Source organism: Diospyros lotus, chromosome 6, assembly GCF_014633365.1.
Source record: "Diospyros lotus cultivar Yz01 chromosome 6, ASM1463336v1, whole genome shotgun sequence".
NCBI lineage: Eukaryota > Viridiplantae > Streptophyta > Magnoliopsida > Ericales > Ebenaceae > Diospyros > Diospyros lotus.
This window is the reverse complement of record NC_068343.1, coordinates 28,063,136-28,081,789: the sequence shown is the minus strand read 5'-3', so window position 1 is coordinate 28,081,789 and position 18,654 is coordinate 28,063,136. Positions and strand designations below refer to the sequence as shown.

Below are 18,654 nucleotides of genomic sequence, written 5' to 3'. Positions count from 1 at the left end.
TATGGCACGCATACCGAGAAGTCGGAGATGCTAAGTCAAGGTGAGTAAAATTCTCTAGAAAATTTCAAAAATTCTAGAATATTATTTTATGAATTTTCGTAGTGAAATATTTGAGAAAATATTTTAGAAATATTTAGTTTGAATTTATTGAGGGAAAATAGGAAGAAATAGAAAGAAAATTAAAGAAAATGTCAGAAATTATGGAAAAATAGGTTTTAATATTTATTTAAATACTTATGGTGATTAGGATACTTTGAGGTTTAAGTTGAAGTGACTGGTGCAAATTTTGAGATTGGCACGTAAATCGAGGCGATACACGAAGCAAGGCACGGATATCGAGATAGCCGATAAGCTTGAGAATGTAAGTGGTACTCCCCAATTAAAGTTAGTTTTATGGAAAATGCTTGGTTTGTAAGTGGTTTATATTCCTCGAAAATGTTTTCATCATATTGACATACCCTGATATGTATCCATCACGTAGACTACATACATGACATGACTATGAAATTCATGAATACACATTGACATCATTGATCACTCGCATTTGAGGCCGTAGGGAGTACGAACTGGCACCACTGCCTTACCAAGGGTGCACCCATACACCTCGGCTTCGAAAGAGGGGGTCGCAAAAATGGTAGGTAGCATGAGGGGTGCAGTTGACACCTACAAGGAAAGACATTGCATTCATGCGCGAAATATGTTTTCTGTACCCTTACTTAGATGATTCATCATCTAACTTGGGTTTTGCCCATGGAATATTCAAACGTTCCAGATGGAGATTATAGGAAATTCGAGGATGAATGATGCATGAAATGGTACTTAGCAGAGTGCATGAAGAATGAAATGTATGTTACGTAGCCCCTATATTTAAGTTCTGCTACTTTAGATTCTGAACGTTTTGAGGATTGTTGAAGATGTAAGAATTTATGATTAATATTAAGATATCAGGTTTCGATCTTTGCTTCCGCATTTGATGTGTATAGTAATTATCTTTCGAGATAAATGAATGGGAATTCTGGGACGGATTCGAGGTATGATGTGGTTTAGAATTAAGTTTGAAAAAAAAATTATTGTCCCAGAATTTTCCCAATTTATAAGGCGCCCGAGAAAACAGGACATTACATGCACTCTCAACTAGGATCACCGGAACTCATGTAGAAGAGATAATAGCGAAAGCAATACTCACACATCCTAGGCATGCATAATAAAATAACCGGTCACAAGATTACATGGTATATACATATACAAGACCGTGCCAAGCACTCAAGTGCTAAACATCTATGGCACAAAATCACAAGATACACAATAAACCAAGATCTACTAGGACTGCCTTGTACACCACCTATCGGGATACCTCAAGGACTGTTAGCCTCGTCCCTACACTTAGCCTTGCCCTTACCTGAAATGAAGAGAAGCAAGAGTGAGTCACGAGACTCAGCAAGCATATTAGAAATGAAAGACTGATAAGAGTATGGAAGCTAAAGATAAATCCGCACCCCACGTGCTATAACCATACATCACATGCTCATGAATCACATGACAGATAAACAAAATGTCGCATAATAAAATATGCACATACTGGTCCTTGGGGCCCACATAAGACACACGGCACCCAAGTCCCTATCACAAACCTGTCACTGCCCTGAAAGGCAATATATAAGTAACATATTGAGCCGTAGCTCTCTCGGGCCGGCGTGACCGGAACCCTGATCAATACATACTATTCTGATAATGCAAGCTGCGTCCTTAAATCCGCCAGCCAAAACTGCAATAATTGAGTCAAAGCTCCCTCGGCACGCTAGAACGCCCGAGAAACATCACAACACACACACACACGGCGCCAGTAACCATGCAATGCACAAATATAATGCAGTGGCATAATGAGCATAAACGATGATACAAAGCCCCCATAAGCCATGTATCAAGCCTTGCTCGCCCATATAGGAAATCACATACAATGCAGTGCTCATGTCATGCAGAGGCATAATGAGCACAAACGATGATACATAGCCCCCATAAGCCATGCATCATGCCCTGCTCGCCCCGAAAAGAAGACAAATATACAACAATATGCCCATGGCCAAGCACACCAGTCACATAAAACCCCCATATGCATATCCCAAGCCCATGCATGCATATGAACTGACAAGATACTAGTAATAAAAGAAACACATGCAAATACGCTCGGCCACAACAACCTCTAACAAGAACCTACCCACAGGTTCTTAGCTTCATTCCAACAACAAAACAGAAGGGAGAAACGAACCCTTCAAAGCTCACAAGGAAAGACCTACCATCTGGCAAGGATCAAACCAAGATGGAGAAACTAACCAGAAACAGACCTATAATCCTCGAATGAAAACATCCACAACTCAATAGAGTAAATCCTCAAACAACAAGATTAGGAAAGAAGTCCAACTTATAACTACCAGTAAATCACATACGTTAAGAAGATAAGTCACGCCTATAATCCTCCAACAAAGAACCTAAAGTCCTCAAAATAAACATAAAAAATCTCATAGAAAGGAAAATTGAGAAACTAGCAATAGACAAGCTTATAATAAAAACCATCAATGACTCACAGTGAGTAAATCCTCACATACAACCTCAAAGACAAGCTTATAGTGTTCCTCAATAAATCCTCATATACAAGCTTATCTAAAAACTCCAACTATCACCTCTAAATCAATACACGGTAAGGAAATAACAGTAAGGAAAACCTCCAATGCAACTCCACAGTAAGGAAAATAAACCATTCTCAAGAATAGGCTCACATCTCAAATGAACCCATCCAATATGGAGAACACTAGCAAACATCAAGCCTGAAATCCCTAAATGAAACCTCCAATTCAACATCCAGCCATGCAACATCATAATAAGGAGGTAACAATAAGGAAACAACCAAACGACAATAAGGAGGATAAACCGAATCTGAGAATGGAAGCATCTATCGCATGCTATCATCTGGCATTAGAGAAGTAAGAAGGATAACTAATGGAAATAAAGATAAGAGAGGGTGCAATGCTTGCCTTTGACAATTTTCAAGATGCATCGATTAGCGTGTCGGGCCTCGATTCGCGTGCCCAGCCTCGATTCACGTGCAAATCAGCTCACCTAAATCATCAAAGCACTTTATTCATCATTTTATTCCAATAAACATCAAAATCTATTTTTCCATAATTTCCTTGCATTATTCTCTATTTTTCTCTCATTTTCCTTTCTAATATTTTAAAATAAATATCTACTTAAATATTCCACCAAATATTTATCCATGGAAATTCATCAAATATAATTCTAAGAATATTAAAAATTCTAAAACTTACCTAGGCTTAACTTTTAAAGCCTCCTTGATGTGCGTGCGTTAACCTCGAAAAGCGTGCCCAAACCATTTTTCTCGCCAAAGACTCCGGAATATTAATACAACTCTACTTCCTATTTTTCGGGATTTTTCGATTGCTTCCTCATATTTTTCCCTTATTTTTCTTATTTTCTTCATTTTCTTCTTTTTCTTTTCATTTCTTTCTTTTTCTTTTCTTTTCTTATTTCTTTTCTTTCTCCTATTCATCATCTTCTTCACTGTTTCTTCTTCACCGAGGCTCCTGCGCGCGGCACCTTCTTCTTTCCTCCATGGCCGCGCGAACCAGCCACCTCACGGCCATGCCCAGCCGCCCAGCTTCGCCATCCTCGCGCGCACACCTCGCCCCCGCCTGCATCGCGCGCCACCGCGGCTGCTGGCCGCTTCCTGCGCGCAGCCCGCGCGCACAGCAGCGTAGCTGCTGTTCGTTCTCCGCCTCCGGCTGCTTTCGGCCGTCGATGCCCACGTTGAAAGCTTCCAGAACCTCCACCGATGGTCTTCATGGCAGCCTCGCGGACAGCCGTTGCTCGCGGCCCTGCTCGCTCGACACTGCCGCGGCCATGGCCGCACTTGGAGCTTGCGGCTATGGCCGCTTGCGGCTTCAACGTCACCCACGAGCCATTTCTTTCGAGCTCTCGCTCCTTCTCTCTCGATCTTGGCTTTTCTCTGCTTCGGCCAGCTCACACGAGCTCGCTGCCATGGCCGAGCTTACTGCAATGGCCGATTCGGCCATCTTTCTTCTTCTCTCCTTCGATCTCTCTTGCTCTCTCTGGATATGAACAGGCGAGCACCCGACAGCCCTAGCCACCACTCACGACATTCTCCTCAATCTCTCTGCTCAAGCCCTCTAATGAAGAACCCATTACATCGGGCTTCAGAAGACTCCCCACGCCTGCTGCCCGCGCATGCACATATACGAGTATATATATATACATATATAATATACATTTTACATATTACATATTTAATCCCCACTTCTCATTAATTACACTCGAGGATTCTAATAATAGCACTTAGGGAATTCTTAAATTGCCATTACACCCTTTAACGTCCAATTTATTCGCATCGCGATGCTTTAAAACCAAAATTAATGACTTCGGGTTTACTTGACAAAATTGATTTCGCCCCTGGGTCCTCATTGCGCCCTTAATTCATCCTGAAATCATTGAAGGGTTGGTCGATACGAAAAATCGGAGTCTTCTCAGCCTTCCGTTAACTTCCCGGAAGTCCCCTACAACAATTCGGTATTTAAACCTAAATCATAGCTATATTTTAGCTGTACCAAAAACCATTTCAATTAATTTTTCTTTTACTTCCATAAATCCTATCTCAGAACGCTCATTGAGATCATACCATTTTCTTTAGACAATTTCACTTCGGGACATTTCCTACAGTCGATTCAGCGATTTATTTTGCTATCAAGCCATTTTTCGGTATTTTAAACTCACTTAAAATACGTGGCAACTTTACCAAAAATATGGGGTGTTACAAATGCATTACAAATATATAAAATATTTAACATTTACAAAGTAATTAAAAAATAAAAAAAACATAATCTTAAATTATTTTATTTTTATCAATCAAATAACTATTAATAAAAATAACTAATTAAATATTTAAAAAAATAAAATCTGACTAGAGATTTGGATCAAACTAAAAAATCATGGTTAAAACCGAAACCGAACCAGAACCAAAATCGAATGGTGTAGTTATAGTTTTTAATTTTTAAAACCAATGGATAATGGTTTGATTTTGGTTTCAGTAGTTTAACTTTGGTTTGATTATGGTTTTGGCAAAAATCAAAACAATCAAATCGAACCATTACCAACCCTAACAGTAACACCCTGCGTCATTAGTGTTATAAAATAATGAAGGATGTTAGAAATTTTCAAAAAAATCCCGAAGAAAGTGAATAAATAGGAATAATGATGTCTTAGGAGAGGGGCATTTTGGTAGATTGAGAGAGTGAATCCCATTGAGGGTATTTTGGTGGGTTGGAAAATAATTTCTCTTTGGAATTATGTATAGTTGTGAATTATTCTCATTTGTGCATTTATGTGGAGATAAATGGGATTGATAATTCACTAAGGGTATTTTGGTAATTTGAAGTATATTTCCATGAGAGAATTAAATTATTGAAGAGGAAAAAAATAATTATAATTCAATTAGGTGAGTAAAAGTAATTTATTTTTCCTAAAATGGTAAATAAATGTGGTAAAGGCACATGAATGGTTGAGATTGAAACTTCAAAGTCAAGATTACTGTTTAAGAGTGACACTTGGCAAGCCTTTGTCTAAGAGAAATGGAGAGATTAAATTAATGCAAAAAAAATAAAATTTTTCATTTATGTATTAACGAAAGAAATGATTATGGTGGAATAAGAAAATCAAAAAGAAAATAGAAAATTAGTTTCCATTAATGTTTGAAAATGTGGAGATTTATTTTAAATGAAAAATAGGTGAAAATGGTCACTCAATTGATTGGTGAAAAATTGTCAAGAATTAAAATAATTCTTGAAAAAATTATTTTTGAACTAGAAGACAAAAGTGGATCCAATGGTTGGGATGTCCTGAGAAAGGTGAAAGATAATCCAATGGCTTATATTAAAGTCTCCAAGATGGCATGGATTGTGCTTTCTCCATGTGGTGGAGATTTAATCTCTAAAGTAAATCCAATGGCTAGGATTTAGTGTCCTGTAAGCACATGGATTGTGCTAATTTAGAAGGATGAGATCTATCCTCATAAAGTAAAAGGAAGGGTTAGGATTTAGCTACTTTGGAGGGATGAGATTTGTTCTCATAAACTTAAATCTAATGGCTAGAATTGGATCTTGGAATTGAGAGATATAAAAATAAAATTTGAAGAAAGGAATTGGAAAAAGTCTTCCAACATGAAGGGGAAAAAATGAGAGGAAAGAAGAAAAGAAAGAAGGAAAGAAAAGAAAAGAAGAAATGGGGAGGAAGAAAAGGTAAGAATTCTTCCTTATAATGGTGTGTAAAGTTCTCTTTACTTTATTTCTCTTCGAAAAGTGGCTTAGCCTCTTTGTTGTCTTAAGGTTTTCTTTGAATAAGAGAGTTGGAAGTAAAAGGATTGGAGGCTAACCAAGGAGCACCAAAAGATAAAGGATGGCCCCATGGGAAATGGCTTTGCAAGCTTTGTAAGTATGTAGAATAGATTTTATTATGTTGCAAGTTGACATGCTCCATTATGTACATGAGACCAATGGCCATGTGGGTAGTTAGGGACATAGTAGGGAAATGTAGGTTAATGCCTCAAACCAAGGTGGGTTGTGAGGGTAAAAAGATCGAGCCACACTTGCATGTACTTGGCTTTACACTTTTTATCTATAGCATATTTACATTTACATTGCACCCTTATTGAGCATTGTAGCTCATGAGGTTTTTATCCTCACTTTGTAGATTTGTAAGTCTCACAGGAAAGGGAGTCATGGAGACTTAGGCCGCATTCTCTTTGTTGTTTTCAACGTTTTCAATTTTCTAAAATAATGAAAACGTGTTCTCTTTAATGTTTTTAAAAATATATTTTTGAAAACAAAAAAAAAAATTGTAAAGAAAACTCAAAACAATAAAAAGTTGTTTTGAGTATTTTCATCCAAAACAAACTCTAAACTCAAAACACTTTTATTTATTTATTTATATTTTATTATTGTAATGGGAAAAAATATTACAAAATTCATTAACTTTTAAATGGATATATTTTTTAATAATATATTAATATTAAATATTTCTAATTTACTAAGTAATCAAATTTATTGAATAAAATATCATTAAAAAAATTATTTTCAAAATTTCAAAGAGAACTTGTTTTCTAATTTTCTATTTTGAGAAATAGTTTTTCAAAATGACAAAGAGAATGAGTTTTTAATTTTCTAAAAATAAACTACCAAAACAGAAAATTGAAAATAAATTCAAAATTCAAAACTAAAAATTAAAAAGTAAAGAGAACGTAACCTTAAGGATTTGAGGATCATGATGATGAAATTTTTGCTATAATTTTATGAGATTGTTGTATAAATATTGTGGATGTAACCATGACATGTAATGGATGGACCTTTAGTGTATTTTTGTGGATGAATGGGAAATATTAAATTTTGTAATGTTTGGAGGTCGAAAACTCAAAAAAAAAAAGCAATACGGCGTGAGAGTGGGAAGTGGCAGTAACCGAGGCCAGTAGAGGGCAGTCGAGCGCGCAACAAGCGCAGCCAAGGAGCGGGCACACAGGCGCGTACTGCCAGCGCACCGCTGGGCCCAATGCCCCTGAGCGCGCCAGCAAGCTCTTCCGGCCAATTTTTCTTAAATTGTTGATAATTTTGAGATATTTTTGGGCCATTTTAAATAATTTTGGGCCCCAAAGGAATTTTCAAAATAAAAAGATTTTTGGGCATTTTCAATGAAAAATTTTAATTTTTGGAGAAATAAAAATATATGAGGAATTTTCCTTAGGCGTGGGAAATTAGCTAAATATTTTGGAAACTCGGGAGAACTTAAATATTTTTTGATGAAAAAAAGGAATAAATGGGTTTTCTTGTAAAGTGTGCAAGGTAAGGAATTTTTGACAAATAAAAATAAAATTTTGCTCAAAAGTAAAAACCGAGTTGAGCAATATAACCTAGACATTACCTAAAACCTAGGGTAGTCACCCTTGGCTCAAGTCAATCAAGCTGAAAAATGATGGCGCTCGCTCGAGGTTTCGGGTTCTTTTTAGTTGTGGTACGCTAATATTTTGAAAATCAATTTCTCTAGTGGAGCAAAGGGAATGATGAATTCTAGTTTGCACTTAGGGCGTTTCTTATTGAAACATAGTCCAAACCTTCATAATCTGGTTGATGGGTGAACAATTCAGATAATTATTCACTCGTGGCACTTGTAGGTGGGAGCGAGGCATCACAAACATCAGAATTGAATATGCCAAAACAATAAGATCTGCTCATATCTATATGCTATATCATATTTATCTCATATGCATGTCTAGTTTCAACATAAATATTAACAATGAATGCAATTATCATGATAAAATTAAAACATATAATAATTTTTCATGATTTTGTAAAAGAATTAAAGTGTACATACCACCCTAGTATGTATTCTAGGTTTAGACAAAATTCACATAAAATTCACCTAGAATAATTAATTCATGCATATAGAAGATGTCATAGAGATAACATCACTAATTGCAAAAAAATTAGAATCATAGTGCATATCATGTGATGCCCTGCTCCCACTTACATGTGCCACGATTGAATAATAAACTGGATTGTTCACCCATAAATCAGATTTTGAAGGGTTGGACTATGTTTCAACAAAAATACCCTAGGTGGGTATTAGGTTTCATCCCTCCCTTCGCTCCACTAAAAAAATCGATTCCCAAAATATCATAGTACCATCGTGGAAAGGAACCCGAAACCCTGAGCAAGCGTTATTCTTCTTCAGCTCAACTGACTTGAGCCAAGGATGACTACCCCATGTTTTAGGTGACGTTTAGGTTGTACTGCTTAACTCGATTTTTACTCCTGAGCAAAATTTTATTTTTATTTTTCCAAAATTCCTTAGCTTGCACGCTTTACGAGAAAGCCCATTTATTCCTTTTTCTCATCAGAAAATATCCAAGTTCTCCTGGATTTCCAAAATATTTGATTAATTTCCCACATCTAAGGAAAATTCCTCACATATTTTTATTTTTTTAACAATTAGAAATTTTCGTTGAAATTGTCCAAAAATTCCTTTATTTTAAAAATTCCTTCGGAGCCCAAAATTATTCTAAAATGGCCCAAAAATATCTCAAAATTATCAAAAATTTAAGAAAAATCAGATGTCGGGGGAAGAGGGGAGGGCCTGCTAGTGCGCCCGAGTCCCAGCGGTGCGTTGGCAGAACATGCTGGTCGCGGGTTGCGCGCACCTGCCATGCACCCACATGTTGGTTGGGCCCGCCCGCATGCTTGCTGCGTGCCCGACTGCTTTCACTTCCCACTCGTGTTGTTTCGCTTTTTCTTTTGACTTTTCAACCTCCAAACATTACAAAATTTAATATTACCCTTTCATCCACAAAAATACACTAAAGGTCCATCCATTACATGTCATGTTTACATCCACAATATTTATACAACAATCTCATAAAAATATAGCAAAAATTTCATTATCATGATTCTCAAATCCTTGAGCCTCCATGACTCCCTTTCCCTTGAGATTTGCAAATCTACAAAGTGAGGATAAAAACCTCATAAGCTACAATGCTCAGTAAGGGTGCAATGCAAATATAAATATGCCATAGATTAAAAATGTAAAGCGAGGTACATGTACATGCAAGTGTGGCTAGGTCTCTTTGCCTTCACAACCTACCTTGGTTTGAGGACCTTTTCCCACTATGTCCCTAACTACCCACATGGCCATTGGTCTCATGTACATAATGGAGCATGTCAACTTGCAACATAATGAAATCTATCCTACATACTTACAAAGCTTGTTACCTTTTGGTGCTCCTTGGAATTGAAGTAGTCCTCCTAGGTTCGAATCCTCTTACTTCCAACTCTCTTATTCAGAGAAAACCTTAAGACAACAAAGAGGCTAAGTCACTTTTCAAAGAGAAATAAAGAAAAATAAAACTTTATACACCATTACAAGGAAGAATTCTTACCTTTTCTTCCTCCCCCTTTTTTCTTCTATTTTATTTCCTCTCAATTTTTCCCTTTCACGTTGGAAGACTTCTTCCAATTCCTCTCTTCAAATTTCCTTTCTATATCTCTCAATTCCAAGATCCAATCCTATCTATAGTGCCATGTCTCTCCGAGAGGTTTCTCTCGGAGAGAATTCCTCCTCTTAGAGAGACAGCTCTCTGACAGTGTCTTCAAGAGGCCAGCTGCATGGTTGGCCACGTGTCTCCATCAATCATCGAGATTTAGGCTTCTATAAAAGGTAAAACACAACACGATTGCGCGGGATCCGAACATCTGGTAACCTGTAATATTCCAAAAATTTTGGAGACGAAAATAATTATTAAATTTCGGTGTTTGAGAATTTAAGGTAATCAAATAATAATAATAATGCTAATAAAAGAGATAATAATAATAATGATAGTTGAGATAATAAATGTATAAAGTAAATTAACTTAACTTAAAACTAATGAATTAATATATAAATACACATATATATATATATATATTGTCAATGATAATAAAGATAATAATATAATTATAATGATAATAGAGTAAATCAAATTAACTTAAATAAAATAAAATTAATGATATATATATATATGTATATTTATGTGGTGCTCGTGAATGGCTTGGAAGCCAAGCTTGAAACAGTAAATGGAAATAAAAATGGGTGGAGCAGAGGAGAAGGAGAATGAGAACTTGGAGAGAGAGAGAGTAGTGAGCAGCCGAGAGATTGAGAGAGAGGGCTGAGAACGGTGTTGGCCGAGGGAGGGAGAGATCGAGATCGAGTGAGGGAGAGAGACTGGCCGGGTGAAGCTCGGCCATGGCAGCCGAGCAAGCAGCGGCGGCGGTGCTGGTGTGCCGAGGTGGTTGTGTGTGGGAGGAAGAAGAAGAAGAAGAAAAAAGAAAGAAAAGAAGGAAAGGAAAAGAAAAGATGAAGCAGGGCGTGCGCAGGGGAGGCAGGGAGAAGACAATGAACAGGAGAAAGAAGGGAAGAAAAGAAAAGGAAAAGAAAAGAAATAAAATAAAAGAAAAGAAAAGGAAGAAAATAAGAGTAAAATAAAGGAATTTTAAGATTTTTCGGTAAGGAAAGTGATCAGGTACATGGGTAAAAATTAGTATAAGCGTGATATATTTAAATTATAAATTTTACGCGATTAGAATTAATTAATTTAAGTTCCGATTGTGTTATTTGCTAGAAAATGTCTTAATTCGCATCGGGAGCTCAAGAGAGGCCAAAAGTAGCCTATTTCAGGCAAGCTCCTAACCCTCTCCTCGCGTTATTTATTTCCCGTGAAAGTCTTCGAGATTTCTTATACTCTAAACCCTCCCCCACCTTGATTCAGTTCCACGCATCAATAACAATAATCCGCGTGGTAACCACTTAATGACTTTTATTTTATTAATGGGTTTATTGTTAATGGAATGAGCTAAGCAATGGCATCATGCTGTCTTTCATTTCAACCGTCATGGAGCTTCGTATTACTCTGCTTTCCTTGGAAATGATGCCGTACCCGTTGGGCTAGGTTCTTAGAAAAGTTGTTTATGGTTTAATGGGATTTTATTAATAATTTATTACGTATGTTGAGATTAAAAAGTAATGAGAATGGTATTACGATGTTATGCGGTTATGTACATGAAGGGTTATGAGTTATGGAGAAATGTTATGTAAAGTTAAGCTGGGAAGATATAAAGTTAATAGTGTCAGTAAGTGTGTCTAAGGGTATGGGTACAAAGCCACTGACTGTCGATCGTGGGTCGTGGCAGTTGATGGCTGGATGTATGGGCGCCAGTCATCGGTTGTTACGATAAGCGCTAAACGGCCAGAAGAGATGGTACTCCAGATTCCCGCCTTGGTTTGTGCATTTCATGATGTGTGTGCTACAAGGGGCTGGGTTGCATTCACGTGGGGACATGCTTTGTGTGTGATGGGATATATGAGCATTTGCATGACCCGGTTGGTCTAAGAGCCAATTTGGGTATCCTAGGTAAACATATGCATTTAGAGCATGCTACATGTGTGTATTCCTATGTGAGGCGTAGCAGGGCCTGATGCTTGGTTTATGGGGGCCTTGTCATCACGTTTATGTTACAAAGGCCATTGCATATCCTATGTGTTACATTACATGGTTTTATTGTTACTGTTATTCTGGACGGGAGTACCGTGCCAAGTGTCGGGAGTACCGACTCATTTGAGCTTCGGCTTGGCTTAGATATTAGCTCGGGGTTGGCCCGAGGAAAGACCAAGATCACAGAAGTATATGATTATATGATGTATGACATGAAGAACACATGAGAATATAATGGGTATTAGGAAAAGTATGTAACGAGTAATAGGAAAAGACAAATGTTGAATGTCAGGAAAAGCCAACCATGTCAAGAAAAGGCTGGTCTAAGAGAATGATGAAATGGTAACCTATGTTAGGCTGCAACAGGTTTGTATGCGAAACCTGGGTGCCAATGTGTGACTTATGTGGGCCCCTGGTTCCTTATGTGTAATTAATTTTATGCTATGCATGTAGAAGTAAGGTACATATGGATCGTGACATGGCGTGATTGCATTGGCATGAATTGCATGGGGTGTTATGGGAAGAGTCCTACCCTAAACCCTCAGCCTTCCTTTCATGAGCTTGCTGAGTCTCGCGACTCATGTTTGTTTAACATCATTCCAGGTCAGCATATCCTGAGATCGCAGGTGCGTTCAGGGAGGTTTGGGTCCAGACTGTCGAGTCGTGATAGCAAGTGCAGAGCTCTCCCGAATCTAGGTTCTGGGTGTTTTTGTGTAAAATTTATAATTTTGAATTAGATATATGTTATGTAAGCCAGATGGGCTCAAGTGGTGATTGGTTATGTAAAAACGATAATGAGATGCTATATAAAAAAATATATATATGATTTTAATAAGGGTCATATGTGAGTTGTAGTTATATTATTGTTCGGTATCATTTTAGTAATGACCATCTCACGGATCCTCTTGGTGCACGGGGGCTCCGGGAGGCGGGCCGTTACATAACCTCTCTCAAATTTCCCTTTCCGAAGCACTCACGTTTATTTCTGCGGCTTTTCCTTTCCCTGGGTATTGACTTAATCATCTGAGGGTCATCGCGGGAGATCCTTCCCGTAAGCCTTCTGATCCTTGTCGTGTGTTATAGTTCATCCGGAAGCTAGGTAGAGATCATACTTGCCTCTCTAAGAGAACTCGCATTCCTTCTGAGACTCCTTAAAATACCTTCTCGAGAGAGACCCTTCTCTTTCCGAAAGCTCGTCGACTCCTCTCTTAGAGTTGTGTCGAACCTTCTCTGATAGCCTCATCCCTAAGCCGGGCACTAAGTCAGTCAGGTCTCTCCGATAGACTATTCCCTTCGTGAGGCACCAATTCTCCCCAAGAGACGTTTCTTCCCCTGTGAGTGACCTTCTCTCCAAGAGGATCTTCTTCTGGAAGGTTTCTTTCTGAAAGAGTTCTTTCAGCGACTCCATTTTTGAAGGTCGACCTCTTACGCGGCTTCAGATGACGATTTCCCTCACTTCAAACAAATTTCAATTGTTGTCTTTTGGCAACAACACTATCCATTGGATTTAACTTTATGAGAACAAATCTCTTCCCTCCAAAGTAGCTAAATCCTAGCCCTTCCTTTTATTTTATGAGGATAGATCTCATCCTTCTAAATTAGCATAATTCATGTGCTTATGGGAGACTAAATCCTAGCCATTGGATTTACTTTGGAGATTAAATCTCCACCACATAGAGAAAACACAATCCATGCCATCTTGGAGACTTTAATATAAGCTATTGGATTATCTTTTACCTTTTCTCAAGACTTGATCGCTACCATTAGATCCACTTTTGTCTTCTAGTCCAAAAATAATTTTTTCAAGAATTATTTTAATTCTTGACAATTTTTCACCCATCATGTGTGATCATTTTCGCCCATTTTCCATTTAAAATAAATCTCCACATTTTCAAACATTAATGGAGATCAATTTTTATTTTCTTTTTGATTTTCTTTATTCTATCATAATCATTTCTCTCATTAATGCATGAATCCCTATTTTCATTTCTTTTTGCATTAATTTAATCTCTTCATTTCTCTTGGACAAAGGCTTGTTAAATGTTATTCTTAGACACTAATCTTTGCTTTCAAATTTCAATCTCAACCATTCATGTGTCACTACCATATTTATTCACAATTTTAAAGAAAAATAAATTACTTTTACTCACATAATTGAATTATAATTATTTTTTTCCTTCTTCAAGAATTTAATTCTCTTGTGGAAATATACTCCAAATTATCAAAATGCCCTTAGTGAATTATCAATCCCATTTATTTCTACACAAATGCATAAATGAGAATAATTCACAACTATACCCAATTTCAAAGAGGAATTATTTTCCAACCCACCAAAATACCCCCAATGGGATTCAATATCCCAATCTACCAAAATGCCTATCTGCCAAGGCACTATTATTCCCATTTATTCATTTTTTTTCGAAGACAATTTTTTTTGAAAATTCTAACATCCTTCGTTATTTTATAACACCAATAACACAAGATGTTACATATCATAAAGATAACATTACTAATTTTCAAAAAGAATTAGTATTTCGAAAAAAATTGGATATGTTATCAAAAAGAAATCTAGATATCCCAAAAAAAATTCTAAATTATTTTTTAGCTTTTCTTTTTTTTTTTTTTTGGAGGGGGGAGGAAACTGTTGTTGGATCTAGATTTGGATTGCAGATTTGCTTCATGGATCGCTTGATGGATCGAGTCAACCCGATTTGGATCCAATCCAGTGGGTTGACCCAACACATAATGGGTCAAAATCCATCTTCTTCCCTAACACATCAGTTAGGGTTTCTGCTTCTTGAACTAGCGTTGTCGCCCCCACCCCCGCCTTCTTCTTTCTTTTTCCCTTGCTTCGCCATCGTCGGCCGCCTTTCCACTTTCTTTTCCCTTCATCATCGGTGGCTTTTGTTGCTAGCTTGCCATCTTTAATGGCTGTCATAGAGGCAATCGCTTCGAGAATGGAAGAGAAAGGGGAGAAGACAGCCTAAAATCGCAGCAAAGACCATCACAAAGTTAAAAAAAAAAAATGACAACCATGGCGAGGGCAAGATTTGATGGCCATGGTGGAGCTGAAATCGACGGCCGACCATCAAATCAACGACACCCATGGCCACGACAAGAAGTTGGAACTGATGACTCGACACCCACGACTATGGCCGATTTCCAGCAATGGTTAGCAACGTCGATGTCACCCCATGCTTGTCGACGACATGATTGGTTGCGACGTACACAGTTGCCCATTCACATCGGAGATGACGGTGGATCTCAACATAACCATGGAGATTGCACAAAAGACCCAGGCTATGGCAGACCCAGATGCGATGATTCATCCTACTAGCCACGACGAACACGACTGCCAGTAAAACAACCTCAGTCTTCACGATCGGACAATAGCAGCTCCATCCCACTGACCGTGACGTACTTAGCCGCCAGCGACAAAGCCTCAGCTATGGCGAGATGAGCAACAAGCAAACAGAGAATGAACTATAAATTTCTAAAACCGTAGCTGCACTATAAAAAATCCATAATTTAGTGATGGATTTAGCGACGAAATTTTTCCATCACTAATTTGAGACGAAAATTTGGATTTGCAACGGAATATTCCGTCGCCAATTTTTTTATTTTTTTTTAAATTTAGCGACGGAATATTCCCTCACTAAATAATTAAAAAAAATTAATTTATTTTTATTTTTTACCTACGGGATTGCCCTATCACTAAATTTGAATTTTTATTTTTTTTATTTTTTATTTTTTAGTGACGGGGTTGCCTCGTCGCTGAATTGTGGAATTTTTTTTTCTTTTAGTGACGGGTGTAAACCCGTCGCTAAATTTTTCATTTTTATTTATTTTATTTTTATTTTTTAGCGACAAGGTTGCCCCGCTGAATTTTGAATTTTTATTTTTTTTATTTTTTATTTTTTAGTGACGAGGTTGCCCTGTAGCTAAATTTGGTATTTTTAATTATTTTATTTTTATTTTTTAGCAATGGGGCTATCCTGTCACTAAATTTGGTATTTTTTATTTAATTTATTTTTATTTTTTAGCGATGACGGGACTATCCCGTCGCTAAATTTTCTATTTTTATTTAATTTATTTTTATTTTTTAGCGACAGGGGCTACCCATCGCTAAATTTTGTATTTTTTATTTAATTTATTTTTATTTTTTAGCGACAGGGTTTATCCCGTCGCTAAATTTGGTATTTTTAATTAATTTATTTTTATTTTTTAGCGACGGCGTTATCCCGTCGCTAAATTTTATATTTTTTATTTAATTTAATTAAATATATTTAGCGATGGAATATTTCGTCGCTAATTAATAAAACAAATTAAATTTAAATTAAATATAAAATCATTAATAATTAAAAAATTTAGCCAGTCGTTACAGATGAAAAAAATAAATTAAAAAAAATAAAATTTATTAATTATGTATTAAACAAAGATTAAATAAATATTAAAATGTATTAAATGCATATTTTATGTATTTTATTTACAAACCAAAAATATGTAAATTGATATGATATTGTAAAATTTATAATAACAAATATGTATTAAACTAATTTTTAATCAAATAAAATTTAAATATTTAAGAGATAAATTAATTACAACATTTAAGTGGTATATTAGTTGAGTTAAAATTTACCACATTTATTTTTTTTAAGTAGTAATTTATGAATTTAAAAAATTTAAAATTTATAAAATTAATTTAAAATAAAATTAAAATGGCTGACAGCTAAGTATAGTATATAGTTAATATGTGCAGTGTATATGATAAGAAAGCTTGCAACTCGGATGGTTGTGCATGCGCGCGCGCACGAGCAGCTAGGGATCGAAACTGAGAAAATTAAGAAAGGATTGCACTGAAAAATTATCCCAGTGCTACACGCGGTGGCTCAAGGCGGCGCCACGTGGCGCTGTAAGGTAGCGCGTGCATCCTTCCAACGCAGGCTATTATTATTTTTTTAAATTAAAGTCAGCGATAGAATTGTTTTTGTCGTTAATTATAATTTATTTTAATTTTTTAAATATTCTAATTTTTATTGTGTATTAGCGATGGAACGTTTTTCTGTCGCTAAAATAATATTTAATTTTTCAAATAAATTTAATTTTTTATTTTTTAATCAGCGACGAAAATTTTCGTTGCTGATTTTCTCCATTGCTAATCCTGTCGCTAAATTTCAGCAAAGCCATTTTTAGCGACAGGAAGTTACCCGTCGTTAAATTTTTTAGCGACAAATTTTTCCATCACTAAATTCCGTTTTTCTTGTAGTGCTCCGATACCATTTTTATTAGCTATTTTATACATAAACTGTAAATATCACAAAGATAAAATACCTAATTAATAGAAAAAAATCGAATCTTCAAAATTTGGCATGCCACAAGTCTCCTCGAACTTTCAGATCAAGTGCATAATCACAGTACGAAAAATACACTCTAACCACAATCTAAATATCCACTCATCTAATAAGAACACTCAAAATATAGATGCTTTGTATTTTCATTGTTTCTCAATGTGTGTCCTAAACTTTATGCAAGGATCTCTATTTATAGATGAGAAAACTTTATCTGATAAGATTTAAAAGATAAAGAATAATCGAAATTCAAATTTCAAAATTATCTCATTTAGGGATAATTTTATCAAATTATCTCACTTAGAGATAATTTCATTTTAGAATCAAATTATCTCACTTAAAAATAATTATATTTTAGGATAAAAACTTATCTCATCTCATTAAATTGACTCATGTATTTAAATATTAATCGATAATTATCAATTATCTACAGTTTTATCGTTGGTGGGTTGTACTGTCAAATGTCAAGGATTGGGGCCAGAGATGAATTGATAGTGGATCATTCAACCCAGAAAGAGGACCCCCCAATTAGCGAAGGAAAATTATGAGAATCAATTCTTCAAACCAGAAATTAAATACGAAGAAAATGATCACCTGGTACATCTCGGCGGGGAAGCCGTAGAAATCGTAGATGGTGGGGGAGGGGCCGGAGACGGCGGTGACGGCGGGGTGGGAGGTCTCCCAATGGCCGGAGATGATGAGGATGGCGGTGGGTGCAGCTGATCCGTACACCTTCTCCCTAAATGATTTCAGGAAATGCCTCGCCGGCAATGATTCGTCGATCGACAGCGTCGGCGATCCTTGCGAGATGAAGAATGTTTCCTTTGTCTCCAACCTCCCCATCTCTCCTACCTGCATCTTCCGGAAGACAAAACATATCAACGCTGAATCCATTAAATAGGGGTCCGCTAGCTAACGTCACCATAAAAACAAAAATAGAAATAAAAGAGGTAATTACTAAAAAAAAGACCCTATAAACACCACATGAATTCAATATTTTATATTTTTTTAATAATGCCTTAATATCTATCACCATCCATACCTTATAGTGACGTCCCCACCATGGCAGGCCTCTGCCCCAAGGAACTTCAGGTGTGGCCTCGGGGATGTTTGGTTTGGTTTACCTACTTACCCTTCATGATCACAATGTCTTATATATGTTCATATAATATAATTAATATATTTTTATTTTTATAATTCATTTTAACGTAT

At 36.4% G+C, this 18,654-nt stretch overlaps 1 protein-coding gene across 1 annotated transcript in view; it reads right to left on the bottom strand.

Moving 5' to 3' along the window:
• The window catches only part of LOC127803107 (4,5-DOPA dioxygenase extradiol-like), a 30,360-nt gene extending 12,056 nt beyond the window's left edge, over positions 1 to 18,304 (bottom strand). Inside the window, exon 1 of the mRNA XM_052339139.1 lies at positions 18,037 to 18,304. Coding sequence (XP_052195099.1) covers positions 18,037 to 18,300 — 264 coding nt within the window. The 5' untranslated portion in view covers positions 18,301 to 18,304. The remainder of the gene's footprint in view (positions 1 to 18,036) is intronic.
• Between the last annotated feature and the right edge of the window lie 350 nt (positions 18,305 to 18,654).